At 33.7% G+C, this 18,238-nt stretch overlaps 2 protein-coding genes across 2 annotated transcripts; both read left to right on the top strand.

The window, feature by feature from the left end:
• Positions 1-794: 794 nt before the first annotated feature.
• Positions 795-2,583, top strand: LOC133290203 (uncharacterized). The gene is made up of 5 exons (XM_061488261.1): positions 795-906; positions 1,151-1,212; positions 1,296-1,437; positions 1,898-1,962; positions 2,320-2,583. Exons 1-5 carry the CDS (start codon positions 795-797, stop codon positions 2,581-2,583), a joined length of 645 nt encoding a protein of 214 aa, XP_061344245.1.
• A 2,591-nt stretch (positions 2,584-5,174) lies between these two features.
• On the top strand, positions 5,175-13,852 carry LOC133290202 (calcium/calmodulin-regulated receptor-like kinase 2). Its single transcript, XM_061488260.1, has 8 exons — positions 5,175-5,206; positions 6,060-6,451; positions 7,038-7,191; positions 8,195-8,321; positions 12,783-12,865; positions 12,940-13,011; positions 13,230-13,433; positions 13,550-13,852. Exons 2-8 carry the CDS (start codon positions 6,126-6,128, stop codon positions 13,850-13,852), a joined length of 1,269 nt encoding a protein of 422 aa, XP_061344244.1. The 5' UTR covers positions 5,175-5,206; positions 6,060-6,125.
• Positions 13,853-18,238: the final 4,386 nt, after the last annotated feature.

The raw sequence follows: 18,238 nt of genomic DNA, 5'->3' as shown, positions 1-18,238 counted from the left end.
CATGGCATGTTTGACTTGAAAAGTGATCATCAGCAGTTCCATTCCAATTTTTGAAGGATTGTGTTCTTGCATGAAATTTATATAATAACATATATATATATTATATATATATATATATATATTATATATATATATAGTTGATTGCATTTTCTTAAAAATAAATTTAGTCCACTTAAAAATTCCTTTGATTGATCATATTCCATAAGATTAGCTAGTTCAGAGATGACTTTTGTACACGAGGTGGAATAAATTCAAATAATAGTTATATGAAAAAAAAAATCAATTTTGTTAATATTACAATATTACACTAGTTTTTTTGTTGTTGCTTAATTAAGTTCAATTTTATACATTGTTTTTTATTTGAATATTTAGTTTTTCTTGGTTTACGTACAATATTTAGTATAATTTTATGCTATTTAGCAAGCATGAAAAGCAGACAATATACATGCGAATCAAGACCAAATTATAACTTTTTCGGACTGCTTGTTCAGCTTCAGCCATATAAACACATTCAAACTTCAGAGATTGAGTAACACCATTTTAAAAATACAATAAAATAAAATAATTCCTACAATTAAAAAAATTACCTATTTATTATTTTTTATTAATTTATACATTTGTTTTGAGCTTTCCAAAATTTTGAACATACCAAGGAATAATATAATAATTAAGAGAAAAGGTGTCGGAACCCTAGTTTTGACTTGGGTTTGAACTTTGAACCCTCTATAAAACTCATGTTCTGCTAGTTTATGTTTTCTCTCTTTCAGTTGTTTAAGAAAAGAAAACACATACTCATGAGAAGAAGAAACACTAGGATGAAGTTCAGTGTGCTCTCAAGCCTTTTACTAGTATATCTCTTGGTCATGACTGTCCAAGGGGACTCATCATCACCAAGCGTTGTTCCAGGTAAAAAAATAATATTCTCCATTTAATTACTTTCCATTAAAAGATCAAACTAAAGATTGCATGGTCAAGTAAAAAAATGTTTTGAATCAATTATTAAAGTTCATTTTCCAAAAACATCACAAAAAAAGTTAATCATTGTGTGTCATTTATATTTTATACCAATAAAAAATATTATGATTATTAAGAACTCAATAGATACCCTTTTTGGTGCAAATGGCTAAAATCTCTCTGATTGTAACTTCAGGTTATGAAGGGGACAAAAACAAGTTTGAGGTGACTGGAGTTACAGCCATGGCTGCTCAAAAGGTATGTGAAATACTACTCTTGTTCCAATGTTGTTTCATGTTATTTTGATTTCAGCATATATAATGATTGTGAGTCATGGGCAGGAACCATTTGATCAGAGAGGTGGAGCTGTTCATATGAGGAAGCTAGGGCTTGGAGGTAAGAAACTTACTACACAAGAAGAGACAAGCATGGATTCTAAGAATGGAAAAGGAGCATATGAAGGAGGAACTTCAAAGATTTCAGGTGCAACCTATTCTGATGATGGAATATGTGAATATGAAAGGGAGGGAGAAAAATTTGTAAAATGTAAAGGGGAGAAAAGTATTAAACAAAGAAAGCTCAAAATGGCTGATTTTGTAGCTTTCACTGATGATTATCATGGGCCAAGGCAACACCTTCCAAAACATAACTGAGTGAAAAGCAATTGAAGCCCTTGTGAGTCTGCTAGCTAGTGGAAACTTGTTTGTAGATTTCATGTATATACTTTATTTGTGTGAATTCATGTGCAGCATTTTCCTAAACTTTTAAACCCAATATCTTTGTCTTTTTGTTAACCAAAATTGTAAATATTTATGCTAAAATGTTGTCTACGACTTAATTAAAGTCATCTTATTATATATTCTCAAATGGTCTTATTAAAAGTGTGTTACTTGTCAAAGAAATTGTACTTAGGGTTCCTCTTATGTCTGCTTCCATAAAGCAGGTAAGGAGAATGATGGTTTGAAGAAGCCTTTCGGAAGCTTAGAAGAACAAGAGAATGATCATCAGGTTCTATTAATTTGCTGATATTTATATATTGCATAAAATTTCTCTCTTTTTTCTTTTTCCATATAGAGGCTCAAGTTCTTATTTAAAAAGTTAGCCTTTCATATATAATGAAGGGTTATATTTATCTTATGTTATAGAAAATTGATTATCTCATGTTATAGAAATAAAATTATAAGTGGGACCCACACGTAAGAAGAGAGAGAGAAAATAGATGTGAGATCCACCTTTACTTTGTGTGTGTAGAAAATTTGTTTATCTTATGCAACATAAGATAAATATAATCCTATAATGAATCTCTAGTTGTTTTACACATATATATTCAATATTACTGGCCTAATTATTTTTAAATTCAAACAGAAGCATATGATAATGGGGTCAAAGGCTTATTTGAAATTCACCAAGTTTGTGAAGTGTGCAAAAGGTTGCAATGGCGTGCCATCAATTAAAGCCAGCTTAGAGAGTTCCTCAAGGTCTGAAGAACCTCATCAAGGTGCTGCTCCGAAAGATGAAACCAAAAGTCTTGTTGATGCTGCAAAAGAGGTTGCAAATCTGATATATAAGGATTATAAGGGAAGGCCAAGTCACAAGCCACCCATCAATAATCATGAGCCTAGAAATTGAGATCGATAGATATATTTTCTGGCTCACAGTTTTGCACCAAGTTGCTAGAAACTAAGTACTAACTACCTTGGTAATGGCTTAGATAGATATATATAATATAGGTTTGCTTTATATTATAGTTTTTTATGTGTCACAAAAGCAGTCATAGGACTTAAAAAGGTGTTTAGTTTATTTCCATATACTAAAAATAGATATATATGTAGAACGCATGCAGTTTGAGCGTTGTACATTAAGTGTATCGTTATAATATCTTTACGAATGTGAATTATGACTTTGAACTTTTAAGCAATATATATATATATATATATATATATATATATATATATATATATATATATATATGCCTCATCACAATGGCTTTATATACTAACTTGAATTTGAGACTTCTATTTACATTACTAAATGGATTTTTTTTTCCTCCAACATTGCAATGCTCTGACATGGCAAAATTTTACATCGTCAATTAATGCACTCAACAACTACTACTAAGCTCTGGATTTGAGAACCAGCATCTAATTCCATCTAAATTTTTATTTAAAAAAAGAAGAAGCTTATATTTATAATTTTCTTGTTTACAAATTAACTATACTATATCTGACTGGTAATACACTCTTGATTAAAATATTATCGGTCAAACATAATGTAGTTTATAAGTTTGTCAATATAATCTTATTCTTAAAAATATGAGAAAATTGTGTATCATTTCAAAGGATGCAAAATTATGTCATTTTAAGTGAGAGAAAGAGATAAATAAAGGAGGAGAGAAAGTGGACAAAAAATATAAAGATGTGGGTCCAACCTCTTTGTGAGAGTGAAAATATATAAGTTATGTCATTTAAAAGGACAAACACTTTTTCCTAAAAATATATATATAAATTACATGGGTTCGTTTATGAATAGTACATTAAAAAAGTCGTGGGCCAAATTACCAAATTAACTACTGGTCTGCCGTCTGTAACTGTCCGTATCAAACTCATTCCTCGACACAACCCAAAAAATTATAAGGCCTGTTTGATTTATTTTTTAATTTATTTTATATAATTATTTTCTAAATTTATTTTCTAGATAAAAAAATATCAACAACTTTGTTTGATGAATTTTATTTTGAAAATAGGTTTTAAAAATTCAAAAATAAAAAAGAACAAATCAACTAAAATATATTCTTAAATTTCTAATTCAAAAATGAATAATAAAGAGTTTTTCAAATAATGAAATAAAAAATAAGTTTTCAAAAAAAAAATTTAGTTTTGATTTTAGAAAATAAAAAACTATTTTAAAAAACAAATCATAACCCAATGTTTTACCTCAATTTGGAAAAAAAGCGCGATTAGCTTCAGACCAAATTTTTTTAATTAAATGATGTGTACTTATTCTTTAGTACTTAGAATAATTTTTATTTAAAATAAAAAAATTGTTTGTTCCATGAATACTTTTTCTTAATAGATTAAATACTTTTTCACAAGTTTAAATAAATGCAACTGCAGAAGAAGAGCCACAAACGTACCTCCGTGTTACATATTAATTACTAAAATCACTTATTGTAAGTCACGTCAAAACGCCAAAATATGTTTACATACAAGGAACAAACATTTATTTATTAAAACACTAAACAAAAAACAAGGTGCAAATGCAATGCTGCAGGCATTAAGAGGCACAAATAAAGATTAAATAGAGATTACCAAAAAAATAAATTAAATAGTATAGATGGGCCCCACAACAATGAGATCTTATAAAAAGTTAAAAACACAACATCACCGGCTAAGGCTTCATCATTTATTTAAGATTTTTATTAAACCAATTCGATTTCGTACTAAATTTTATATCTATTAATATCCACGGTGCATCGATACTTCAAAATACTTGACCTGTCATGTTTGATATTTTTTGATACTCCAACCAGCGTTACAAAGACTTAAAATGGTTCGAATGTTGTTATTGCATTGCAGTTTTAATTTCAAGTTTCAACTATTAGATTCGTTAGATTATGATTAACATTTTATTGAGTTTAATATAAATATTTAGGATATCTTATGTTTCTTTGCGAAATTTATGGGCATTATAAGTTTAGCTTTATTTTTTTATTAAATTACTGAATATTAAAAATATAATATATATTATATAAATTAAAAATATTACTTAATATTAAAAGGTGTCCTAATATGTCAAAATCTATTATTTTTTAGAATTAACGTATCAGAATGTCGTGTCGTATCTCGTGTCCCGTATCAGTGTTGGTGCAATATAGATTGATATATCTATAACTTAAAATTCTTAATTTTTTTAAAAATAATTGTCACTATAATACAATTGTGTACTTAAAATTTTAGTATTTTTTTTTGTCAAGACCAAATTGTTTATTTATTCATAAAAAATGACTGCCATGCTTTTTTTTAAAATTAAAAAAATAGATGAAATTTTAAACTCTTTGGTAATAACATAACTGGCTTTGGCGAATTAGTGCCATCCTTTTTTTAAAGTTCAAAAATCAAAAACCACTTTGTTTGAAAAGTTGAAGTTGAAAGAATACCCACCAAATCCGCGTTTGTGTTTAACTTTCTTTCGGCTCCAAAGCATGAAGCATCCAACTGAGACCTCTTCCACTTTTTTCAGTTTTCCATATACAGTTAGTTACTTTCTTCTTCAACTTGGTACCTCTTTGTTACATGCCATTGCCTATGTACCTTAATAAACACACATAGTTCATAGTACAAGTAGAACTAACCAGACAAGGGTCAACTTCACAATCAGTTTTCTTCTGCAGGGTTGGTAATGGCCTTATGTGGGAGTTTTTCATCATGTGCTTTTTGAAAAGAAAAGATCATTTTTTTTCTTTTTTTTTGAATTTGGGGTGGTGGGTTTTGAGTTTTAAAGATGATGGGTTTCTTTGCTGGACAATTTCATTTCTGATGTTTTTAAGAGTAAAGTAACTTATTGGGGTGCCATCTTTAACGAGGAAAATTGTTTTGATATGTTAATAATTGATGAATAAATAAATAGACAAAACAAAATTATCACAAGGTTTCGGTTGCTCTTAAAGGGTTTGTCATTTGTGAATTGTAAACTGTTTCCTGAACCCTGCTTCTATAACTTTTATGTGAATCATGAAGAGGATAAGTTTTGTGTTTCTTTTGACGTGTGATGTATCTGTCAGGGAAAGTAGTAAATATGAATATGCACACCATGCAGTTATCATGCCTTTCCTTAAATTCATGGATAATCAAATCTGAAGAATTGCTTTGTCCTTAATAAGGTGTCCATGTCTTGTTCTTTGCTTGTGTCACACTTTTAGTGCAGAGATTTTAAGAAAGAGTTGGATGTTTTTTCATTTTTGTTGAGATTCATCTTTCAAGTTGGTTGTGGTTGTAGTACACCCTTTCCTCCATGTATCTCTATCACGAAATTAGCAATTTAATTTATGACAGTTCTAGCTAGATGAAGTATTGAATTAACCTAAAATTGTGTCAACTTTGTGACAGTGAACCTCTCCAGTGCTAGTTTTGTGCAAGATGATTACATTGTTTGAATATAAAGAGAGGTGAAGAATGGTTCGTCAAGCTGATTTAGTTATCATTTGTGTCTCTGTTGGTGTGGCCCTTGGAGTTTTGATAGCTTGCCTCATATGTTTTGGCATAAGGTGGTACAAGAAGAGTGTACATCTTAGACGATCTGCAAATGAGCCTAGTTTAACAACTCTTCCAATACGAACAAATGGATTGGGAACAAGCACTGAATTCAGTGCTTCTCTTACCAGTTCCATAGCCACTTCAAGGTCAGGAAATCTACAAAAAAATTCCCATTCAACTTGGTGGAATCATCAAAATAAAGATAAACTTGCTTCACCATCAGGCATTCTAAAGTACTCCTACAAGTATGTACATTCCTCTCTTGGGCATGAGTCTTACACTTTCTTTCTTCCAATGTATCTCTATTTATAGATAACTACTAGGAGAATGTAAACGGTGAGATAATAATATAAAGCATTAAAAAAGTCATCATTAAATATCTTAAGGTTTTGGGTTGAAATGGTTTTTTTACATGGTATTAGAGCTTGAAAGTGGAATTAAATAAATACAAGATAAAACCAAAAAAAAATTAGGCTTGTGCAATATCCACTCTTACGTGAGGGGGTGTGTTAAAGAATGATATAAACCATTAAAAAAGCTATCATCCAACACCTTAAGGTTTTGGGTTGAAATGGTTCTTTACATAAATCATATAGTTATTGAATTAAAAATGTGTTGATTACTTGATTTTTGGAATTGGGAAGTTTCTATTGTACTTTGTGATGAAGTTTTGTTCTATGTAAGAGCAACCAGTTGGCAATACCTTTTACATTAGTTCGAAAGAAAGTATGAAAAAGATAAATTAGGACTTGGAACTGCTCAGATAAAAAGCTATTACATACAGGGACATTAACATTTATAATGGTATATCTGACATTTTATATGTTCCAGAGAAATTCAAAAGGCCACACAAAATTTCACAAATACATTGGGACAAGGTTCATTTGGCACAGTTTATAAAGCCACAATGCCTACAGGAGAGGTGGTAGCTGTGAAGATGCTTTCGCCCAATTCCAAACAAGGGGAGAAAGAATTCCAAACAGAGGTATATGTGAATAACTTTTAACTTTTTTCTTTTTTTGGTTGCAAAGGAGATTTATAACCTGCTGTGGATAGAGGGATGCTGAGATGGTAGGCTAAATTGTAGGCAAACTGCCTGGCTAGGATTTCATGCTAGGACCAAGAAGTCCCAAAGGGACTTGGTGCCAGTTGATATAAGGCTATAGGTTTGTGGAATGCAGGACTTTTGCTTTTAAATATTCACTACTGATTTATATAATATTGGAAAAGGATGCCATTGCTAGACTTTTCTTTGTTTTCTTTTGATTGAGAGACAAACATTAACTTTTAAAGGCATTAAACCAAGTCAACATGGCTTGATGGCTGATGCTTGTTGATTAGACCTGAATCAAAATGACAAATTTGAAGGAACCATGTAGATAATGCTAATCCATGCTTTCTTTTATTACCTTGTTCATTAAAGAGTTTATTGTTCATAATTAACCAAACTTCAGAAGAGGACGAGCCTTGAATAGTGGGAAAATTGCTCCTTTTTTACTGAAAGGTCACACTGATTCGAATCCGAGAAATAGTCTCTTTACAAATATATAAAGGTAAGGCTGCACACAAAGATTGCCCTCTACCCTACCTTTGCCAGTCGAGATTTAATGGGAAGTGGTATACTAATTAACCACACTTATGCTAATTCACAGAAGGTATAGTGTGCCAATTGCTTTGAACTATGGTTTGGAACGAATTATTCCTAAATAATCTGACAAATTATTTTAGTTTGTATTTGTCTTGTGCAATATGATCATTGTCATTGGCACATAAAAGCCTACCGATGCAATAAGTTGTTTTGTCTTGCCAGACACAATACATTATTAATTTAAAACGGCAGGATGATCACTTACTTCCACGGGGTAAAGTAATCACATTGATTATTATTTAAGCAACTCCAAGGACTACATTGTGAATTTAACACTAGTCACCTCTCACCAGATAAGCCTGTCAAACTTTTTATGATTTTTAATGAGATGTTGGTCCAGGTGCTTCTGCTAGGAAGATTGCATCATCGGAATCTTGTGAATTTGGTAGGATACAGCATAGATAAAGGACAGCGTATATTGGTTTATGACTTCATGAGTAATGGAAGCTTAGCAAACCTTTTATATGGTAAGTGGAAGATCTTTCATGTTCCTCTCAAGATTTTTTTATTTGATAGCTTTATATCAAGGCTTGCATGTTTTTAACCTTTTTTAAATAAATCATTATGTAACATATATCTTAACCTTTTTTCTGGATCAGATATAGCAGAGAAATTTTTTCTTCTTAATTTTAACCTTTTTAAGTTTTAACATGTAGAAAATCAGAATCCAAACATGTTTCCGTTTTTATTTCCTATTAATTAGGATTGATTATGATTGATTAGGATTGATTGTGATTGATTAGAATTGATTGTGATTAGGATTGATTAGTCATCGCTTAGTCATCGCTTAGTCATTCTTAGCGATTTTTTCTTGTATAAATACTCACTCATGTAAATTATTCAAAATCAATATACAGAAACTTCTTTTCAATATGGTATCAGAGCCAGGTTCGTTCCTACCCTAATTCAAATCTGAAATAACCATCCAAACACTTCCATCACTGTCAAACACCTCCTAAACACCTCCTTGAATCTGTCCAACACAGAAACCTAGTCTACTGACCTCCGATCAAGAAAGTGAGGTGACCATTCGACTCAGAAGGATCCGACGAGTCGACCGCCGCTGGACCCATCGCCGTCAACCGCCGCACGCGCCGCCACGCGCCGTCACACGTGTGGCCAGTTTCCGGCGCGTGAGCTCCACGCGCCGCCTTCCCAACGTATTTTTCCGCCGCGACTTGCACAGACCTTCTCGCCGGCTTCTCCCCTTCCTGTTCCAGAGGTCAGATCAAAAATTTACAAAACTTGATTTTTCATCAACGGTCAACCCTTCTCTTTCTATTCATGGCTTCCTCAAAACACTCTTCCTCTTACTCTGATGGTGTCTTTCTTAGCAAGACTAAGTTTGAACAACTTCAGAGACTTTTGACTCAACCTCCTAAGGCCACTAGTCATGTGGTCCAGCAAGGTACAACTTTCCATGTTGATAGTCAAAATCATTGGATCCTTGATTCTGGAGCCTCTGATCATATGACAGGTAATCTTGGCTTGTTTTGTTCATACACTCCATATTCTGAACCTTCTCGGGTCAAGATCGCCGATGGCAGTTTTTCCCAGATTGCGGGACACGGAACCATTAAACTTTTTGAGCTGATTACTTTGACATCAGTTCTTTATGTTCCTTCTCTGACTTGTAATCTCATTTCTATTAGCAAGCTCACCTCTGAGTTGCATTGCTTTGCTAAATTCTTTCCACATGGTTGTGTTTTTCAGGAACCAGGACTCGGAGAGGATGATTGGCAGTGCTAGAGAGGATGAAGGACTTTACTACTTTGAGGAGGATGTGACTCATGAAGCTGTTTTCGTAGAAAAAAACTCTATGTTTCCTTTTGATTCATGTAATGATGTTATGATGTGGCATCGTAGGCTAGGCCATCCAAATTTTATTTATCTTCAGAAGTTGTTGCCAAACTTATTTATTCATAAAAGTCCAAGTTTGTTTTCTTGTGATATTTGTCAACTTGCCAAGCATACTCGTGCTCATTATCCTTCTAAAGTTCACCATGACTCTTCCCCATTTTCCTTAATTCATAGTGACATATGGGGTCCCGCCCGTGTTAAAAATATTTCAGGTACTCGATGGTTCATTACCTTCATTGATGACCATTCTCGAGTCTGTTGGGTGTATCTTCTAAAGGATAAGTCCGATGCTGCATCCGTGTTTAAAAAATTTCATGCCATGGTTCAAACCCAATTCCAAGTTGCTATACAAATTCTTCGTACAGATAATGGCAAAGAGTATTTTAACTCTATTCTTGGAGAATATCTTTCCCAACATGGCATCCTTCACCAAAGCTCGTGTCCTGACACACCCCAACAAAACGAAGTTGCGGAAAGAAAAAACCGATATCTCCTTGAAGTTGCTCGGGCTCTTATGTTTACCACGAGTGTTCCTAAATATCTTTGGGGAGAGGCAGTTCTCACTGCCTCGTATCTAATAAATCGAATGCCATCTCGCATTCTGAAATTTCAGTCTCCTCTTTCTAGTCTTGTTCGTATCTTCCCTTCCTTCCGAGGTGTCTCCTTCTTACCTCTCAAGTTATTTGGTTGCGTTGCATTTGTCCATATTCCCTCCCATCAACGGTCTAAGCTTGATCCTAAGTCTCTCCAGTGTGTCTTTATTGGTTATTCTCCTACTCAACGTGGCTATAAATGTTATTCACCCTCTCTTCGTAAGGTCTTTGTCTCTATGGATGTCACTTTTTCTGAAAATGACCCTTTCTTCTCCTCGACTTCTCTTCAGGGGGAGATAGGAGTAGATGAAGATCAGTCATGGGAACCTACTGATGCCACGGTATTACCTCTAATTTTGGAAACAGGGGGAGCTACAGAATCCTCACCATCAGGAGCCTCCTCAAAATGGGGACAAGTTTATAGCAGGCGAAAGCCTCCTCAAAGTGTGAATAACCCAGAGCCTCTACACTGCCAGGATTCTGAACCATGTTCTAGTTCCAGCACCCCAATACTTGAGTGTCATGGTGAAAATGATCTACACTTGCCCATTGCTCTTAGAAAAGGTACTCGATCTTGTACTACTCATCCTATTTCTAATCATATTTCATATGGAAAGTTGTCCCCAGGGTTTCGTGCTTTCAATACTATGTTGGATAGTACAAAGATACCGAGAAATATACATGAGGTTCTCAATGATCAAAAGTGGAGGGATGCTGTCTTTGAAGAAAGGAATGCTTTAAAAAGAAATGGAACTTGGGAGATAGTGACCCTACCCAAAGGAAAACAGGCAGTAGGATGCAAATGGGTGTTTACAATAAAATTCAATGCAGATAATAGCATCAACAAATACAAGGCAAGATTGGTTGCAAAGGGTTTCACTCAGACTCATGGGATAGATTATCATGAGACTTTTGCTCCGGTTGTTAAAGTCAATACCATCCGAGTTCTCTTATCTCTTGCTGCCAATCTAGATTGGCCTCTGCAATAGTTAGATGTGAAGAATGCATTCCTAAATGGTGAGTTACATGAAGAAGTCTATATGGATCCTCCACCTGGTTTTGAAAAGGGAAATAGATCAGTGTGTAAACTAAAAAAGTCTCTATATGGATTGAAACAGTCTCCCAGAGAATGGTTCGACAAATTCACACAAGCAGTCAAAAGAAGAGGCTTCATTCAAGCACAGACTGATCATACTCTCTTCCACAAACACTCTAAGGATGGTAAAATTGCTATTCTTATTGTATACGTAGATGATATAATTCTTACAGGTGATGATATTAGGAATTGAACACCTTGAAGAAATTTCTAGCAGCTCAATTTGAACTCAAAGACCTTGGCACTCTCAAATATTTCCTTGGTATGGAAGTTGCTAGGAGCAAAACATGCATCACTCTAACACAAAAAAAATATGTTCTAGATCTTTTGTTGGAAACAGGAATGTTAGGGTGTAAACCTGCTGAGACACCTGTGGAACCTAATACCAAGTTAGGTATTGAAGATGGGAATGAGGTGGATAAAGAACAATATCAGCGATTGGTTGGTAAACTAATCTACTTATCTCATACGCGTCCTGACATTGCCTTTGCGGTGAGTATGATTAGTCAATTCATGCACTCACCCAAGGAGAAGCATCTTAGTGCAGTCTATAGGGTGCTTAGATACCTCAAGAATACTCCAGGAAGAGGATTATTCTTTAAAAAGGGGTATAAAAGGACAATTGAAATCTACACTGATGCAGATTGGGCAGGCTCATTAGTAGACAGGAGATCTACCTCAGGCTATTGCACCTATGTGTGGGGAAATCTTGTTACTTGGAGAAGCAAAAAGCAAACAGTGGTTGCAAGAAGTAGTGCTGAAGCAGAATTTCGAGCTTTATCTCATGGAGTTTGTGAAGGAATCTGGTTGAGACGACTTCTTCAAGAGTTGAAGATTTCATATTCCCTACCAATAAAACTATATTGTGACAACAAGGCAGCTGTTAGCATTGCTCAAAATCCTGTGCATCATGATCGAACAAAGCACGTGGAAGTTGATCGTCACTTTATCAAAGAAAAATTAGATGATGGAAGTGTGCGTTTGATATATGTTCCAACCAAAGAGCAAACGGCAGATATCCTTACCAAGGGCCTACACCGTCCAGCATTCGAAGACTTGATTGGCAAGTTGGGAATGATCAATATTTACCTCCCAACTTGAGGGGGAGTGTAGAAAATCAGAATCCAAACATGTTTCCGTTTTTATTTCCTATTAATTAGGATTGATTATGATTGATTAGGATTGATTGTGATTGATTAGAATTGATTGTGATTAGGATTGATTAGTCATCGCTTAGTCATTCTTAGCGATTTTTTCTTGTATAAATACTCACTCATGTAAATTATTCAAAATCAATATACAGAAACTTCTTTTCAATATAACAAATAAAGTTGTCTTTAATCTCTATGGAGAGCAGTTGATCCTCTGCACGTGTGTAGGTGAAGAAAAGGAATTGAGTTGGGATGAAAGGTTGCAGATTGCTGCTGATATTTCACATGGAATAGAATACCTTCATGAAGGAGTATGTTACAATGATATATTTTCTCTTATACTACGTGAAAATGTCTTTGGTTAATACGAATTTGCATGGAACAGGCAGTCCCACCCGTCATACATCGCGATTTGAAATCTGCCAACATATTGCTAGATCACTCAATGAGAGCTAAGGTAAGCTTGTTCCTACCATTGATTTTTAATAATCAGTTTTTTTACTCATTCTCTTAAAATTTTGATATTATATCAAATCAAACATGGTCATCATTTCTTGTTATATGATATCAAAGTTGTCTGTCTAACCCTTAGTATAGACATGATGACAATATAATGTACAATATCTTCCTTATCTTGTTAGGAACTGATTATCTCCAAAAATAATGATTATGTAGGTTTCTGATTTTGGGCTTTCAAAGGAGGAGATCTTTGATGACCATAATTCTGGCCTTAAAGGTACATATGGTTACATGGACCCAGCATACATTTCCACAAGCAAGTTCACCATGAAGAGTGACATTTACAGTTTTGGTATAATAATTTTTGAGCTCATCACTGCCATTCACCCACATCAAAATTTGATGGAATATATCAACCTTGTAAGTTATTTTTGCTTTGGAAATGAACTGCTTGGTCTTCAATTCTCAGTGCTAGTGTTATAAATCTGTAGACTGATAATTTCTTTTGCATATGTTGATTTTTCTTTTACTGCAAGGCTGCAATGGATCATGATGGTATAGATGGGATACTTGACAAGCAACTTGTGGGAAAATGCAACCTTGAAGAAGTGAGGCAGCTTGCTAAAATTGCACACAAATGTTTGCACAAATCACCTCTGAAACGCCCCTCTATAGGTGAGGTTTCACAGGGTATATTGAGGATAAAGCAAAGGAGCACTGTGAAAGAAGACACCATGTCATTTGCAAGCAATGACTTCTCCCTAACTGTGAGTCAAATAGAGGATCAACAGGTTGAGATAAGTAGAATAGCCACCATGAACCTTAGAGAAACTCGGTGAACGTGATTTTTTATATTTGGGGTGGATAATGTTTTTGTACTCCTCTGGGAACCAAGGAAGTTGATATGACATTGAATGAATCAAATACCAACTGTAAAATATGGAAATGAATGTCTCTGTTTCTTGCAAATGTAGTACTTTGCTGGTAGTTTAACTAATGGAGGGTGAATTAACAAATTGACCCACTACAGTTCTAAGGCAAGAATGAGAGATAACAAATGCGGATTCTAATGTTACTTAGAAACATGATTATGATTTGTGAATTATCATTCATGTGTTGTAAGTTTTTTGTAGCTCATTATCAAATAAATGAATAATTAAATTCTATATTTGACCACCAATCATTTATGCTGATAAAATTTGTAGAAGACTTGTTCTTGAGCTCACTAATTTTCAATTTTTATCATGTCAACTACTTTTGTCTTTCTTTGCCTTGTATATTAGAACTAAAGCACAGGCTATAGATGTGAAAGGAATAGAAGGGTAAATGGTTTGATTGTAAATACATTGCCGTGTTGCAAAAGAATGAACCCAAGTGTTCAAAATAGTTATACAAAAGCTGTAATGCCATTTGTCACACCGTAAAAGAAGTACATTTGGCATGTGCCTTATCAGGAGTTTTTTTACACTTAGAACGTAGTATAGTAATATCGGATTAAATATATTTTTCCATTATAATGATACAAGCTCCATTGTCCATCCTCCCACTTACTAAATGGATGTGTTCTTTTTTTATGCTTCTAAGCAGCATTAGCCATCAGAGAATCAGCGGAGGAGTTGCCATGCTTTTCATATGCTTCATAAGGTTACGAAGGGAAAGAAGAAAGTTACAAGTGAACATTATACTGCCATACAAAATATATTACAGGTTATATGCAATTATTGTACACACAGAATGTAGGGGTTCTGCACTTAGTACGAAGTATCATTTAGTAAGAGAATTATGACGTAAGCTTACTTATGATGAGTTAAGATGGTATTTTGGTGTTCCTGGAATTTCCAATTTCTTCAATGATATGTGAAATTTGAGCATTTATTTAAGGGTTTAATGCATTTTTTTTTTATACAGATTACTGCATGTACAGATTATTGGGACAACGACCAAAGTGTCACACTTTTCGCAAAACATTACTTGAATGCCACGTTCTGCAATTTTTTTTTTCAAAATGTCACGTCACCTAACTCGCTACAATCGGTTTGTTAGTATTACGTATGACATTAAGAGCAGTTACAATAATAACAATTGAATTATAATACGGATATATTTTTTTTTCCTTTTGCATTAAAAATGTGGCTGTTAAAAATCAATTTCCATAATTAAAACAATTTCAAAAGCCGTAACCATAACTTAAACAATATGCGAAATACTTAAGGTTTATTTAACCATGCTATACATCGCTCCCATAAAGTGCCAAGTAGTCCCTTAAAACCAACAAGGCTTAAAACTGCATTTTTATTCATATTCAACACTAAATCTCTTCACTTTTTAAGTACTCAAGGAATTCTATACTTACTCTATGATCCTTATCTCCTATTACGTTATAGATCTCTTCGTTAGCTACGTGTGGGTTCAAACCGCACTCAATTTGGAGCACCGTAGCTCATGTTATGAATTTTTGAAGAAATGGGTGCTGAATTTCGCAGGATCGACACTGATAGTGCCATGAAACTGGTTTTCCACAGTCTTACGATGCCATCAGCACCAACTTGGCGCCCACAATGTCATCCCACTGTTTGGTGGCGCTAATAGCACCATCTTGGAGCCAACAACACCACAGGTCTGGAGATTACACTCTACTTCAGTATTTCACCTATAATTTGAGTTATACTTATTCTATTGACGCAATCTCAGTCTCGTGGAAAACTACGAAAAAGGTCTATAACTTACAAGAAGATCAAAGGATCCAAATCTATCATATATATGAAAAATGGACAACATGGCATGATATCCTTATATTTACATTGATTCCCAACCTAAATGTCTTCTTTCACCTAATTGGAATTGGATAAATACTGCCAGACATAATCCTTACAATTTTAAGGTGCACAATTATCAATATAGGCATCCATGCCCTTCCATCATATATTCGATAAGTACAATAGTACATAATATCCAAATGTCTTTAATACATAACCATAGGACGTAGCTACAAAAGACATGATCAAAGCCATTGCCTACACACAATATGACAAATGCAACTACCATGATCATGCACTAAGTCCTCCAAAAATACATCATATGGCCTCAAAATATACATATACATGTGATAATATAAATGGCATATGCATCTAACAATCTTAGATGACATGCAATCCAAAACAGCAGACTATCCACATATGACCATCTAGCTCAAGTATAATCACTTGCCACCAGAGGCTTCTGCAACATAACACGAGTTGAGATATACGAATATACTTCAGTAAACCAAGGGTCTGTGCAGAATTTATCCAACTCATAGTTCACTCACAATATAATAGCAATAACTGTAAATAATGCAATAAATATATATCCATACAGTGTGTAAAATATCTGCAGGAGACATTTCTCAAGCTCTTATGTCGTCCTAAGGATACTCAGATGCAAATAATCCTACTGGCCAGCTAAACTACCAAGTATGAATTACGCATCATCATGCAACATACAAAACACAGGGAAACACCATCCTATACCACACCGAGTGCATACACATACGTATAACAAAATATTAAACTACTTTATTGCATTTACATACACTATCAATAACCACAACTAATTCAGGGCTAGTGGAACAATTAAAGGGATCAATTCCCAATGTCCAAAGGCTTACTTCAATTGCTTCCAATCTCAACCTTTGTTCCACCCAATGTGCAACCAATCAAACTTCACAATCAGTACCTATATCAAGGTACTAGACAATCTATCAAAGCAATCCAATGAGTACCAATATATTCATCAACCAAACAAACATATTCACACCACAACAGGCATGAACTTACCAATCTCAATGAGCTAATCAAACTACATTACTTCCTCCAATGGTTGGTCACTCACAATTGGTCCATTTGGCTAAATCCTAACACAAAATGAACACAAATCAAACATACTACCAACCAATTGCTCAACATGCAAGAAATCACAATTTCAACCATAGATTTTCCTTGAATATTGAAAATAACTTAAATGACAGTCTAAATCAATTTCTACCGTTTATTTGTCATTTCTAACAATATTTGTAATAGGATTTAGCTTCAATCTAACTCAAACTTATGAAACTCACAAAATCACAATTCATCATCTTCAACCTCACGCAATCCCCATGGAAACACAATTTGAGAAGTAAAAATTACCCTAAAAGATCACACAACCAAGGAATGGTGGTCTCCTAAGCTCCAATGGAAGAAAATGCCATAAAACCCCTCCAATCACCATGTAGGTCGAATTACTGGGAAGGAAATATCTCTTTACATAAAGCTTCCCCACTCAAAACTAAGCTAGGATTTGGAATGAGGAAAAGATTCTAACTGATTTTGGCTTTGGGATGGGTTGATTTGGTGGAGAAATAAGGAAGTTAGGGTTATTGCTTGAAAATGGATTATCTCTTTCTCACTTTCTGTTTCCGTCGAAGAAGAAGAAAGAAATGTGAGAAAGTGTGCTTTGTTTCACCACTTAACATAGTTAAGTCGCTTCCACCGGTAAAAGCTTACCAATCTATTTAACGCCGTTCATTTCCAAACTTTACCCTATGGTCTGAAATATTTTTCTAAAAACATTTCTAATTTTACTTTTATATTTTGGTTACGTTTGCCTACATATATTTTTACCTCATAATTTTCATTTACTGCTCTTTTTACCTCAAATGTGATCATAATTTATTTAATTAGATATTTTACCAAATTCAACCTACTAATACAAGATTAATTGCCTAATGATGAGTCTCCAATTTATTATGTATTAAGGGTCAATATGAGCATGAAATTGATTTAAAAATAATTAAAAGTTATGAGAATTATAATTAAAGTGGTATTTTATTCTCAGTAATATTCTCATAAAAATTATTATATTTTACAGTAATTTTTAGCTCAATAAAAAGATAATTTAGAGAACTTAAGTAGATTTGTTTTGAATTTCTGAATCATATAATTGATTGAAGATCTTATTGAAGATTCTCTTTAACATTTTTAAGAAAATTGTTTCCTTTAAATATAAATGAGAAGATTTTAAAGATTTGATTAAAGACATGATTGAGATTATAGTAAAGATTTCATTGAAGAGATTATTGGAAATTAGAAGATACGGTTTCATCATTATAAATAAGGGGCTCATTCAGAAACAAAAGAGCTTTTTGAACAATTGAGAAGAACAAATCCTACTTTGGAGAGAGAAACACGTCTTTCATACTTTGGAGT

This window comes from Gastrolobium bilobum, unplaced genomic scaffold, assembly GCF_033153095.1.
Source record: "Gastrolobium bilobum isolate Gb01-03AN ecotype WA unplaced genomic scaffold, APGP_CSIRO_Gbil_v1 utg17055, whole genome shotgun sequence".
Classification (NCBI taxonomy): Eukaryota; Viridiplantae; Streptophyta; class Magnoliopsida; order Fabales; family Fabaceae; genus Gastrolobium; species Gastrolobium bilobum.
The sequence above is the reverse complement of the archived record's forward strand: the minus strand, read 5'-3'. Positions and strand labels throughout refer to the sequence as shown.

What these genes read in the sequence shown, in the direction of transcription:
- LOC133290203 (XM_061488261.1), top strand. Translation starts at nt 795, where the DNA reads ATGAGAAGAAGAAACACTAGGATGAAGTTCAGTGTGCTCTCAAGCCTT. An exon ending in ATCACCAAGCGTTGTTCCAG is followed by an intron (nt 907 to 1,150) that starts GTAAAAAAATAA and finishes TTGTAACTTCAG; the next exon opens with GTTATGAAGGGGACAAAAAC. An exon ending in AGGAACTTCAAAGATTTCAG is followed by an intron (nt 1,438 to 1,897) that starts GTGCAACCTATT and finishes TCCATAAAGCAG; the next exon opens with GTAAGGAGAATGATGGTTTG.
- LOC133290202 (XM_061488260.1), top strand. Translation starts at nt 6,126, where the DNA reads ATGGTTCGTCAAGCTGATTTAGTTATCATTTGTGTCTCTGTTGGTGTG. An exon ending in ATTCTAAAGTACTCCTACAA is followed by an intron (nt 6,452 to 7,037) that starts GTATGTACATTC and finishes TATATGTTCCAG; the next exon opens with AGAAATTCAAAAGGCCACAC. An exon ending in CTTAGCAAACCTTTTATATG is followed by an intron (nt 8,322 to 12,782) that starts GTAAGTGGAAGA and finishes GCACGTGTGTAG; the next exon opens with GTGAAGAAAAGGAATTGAGT.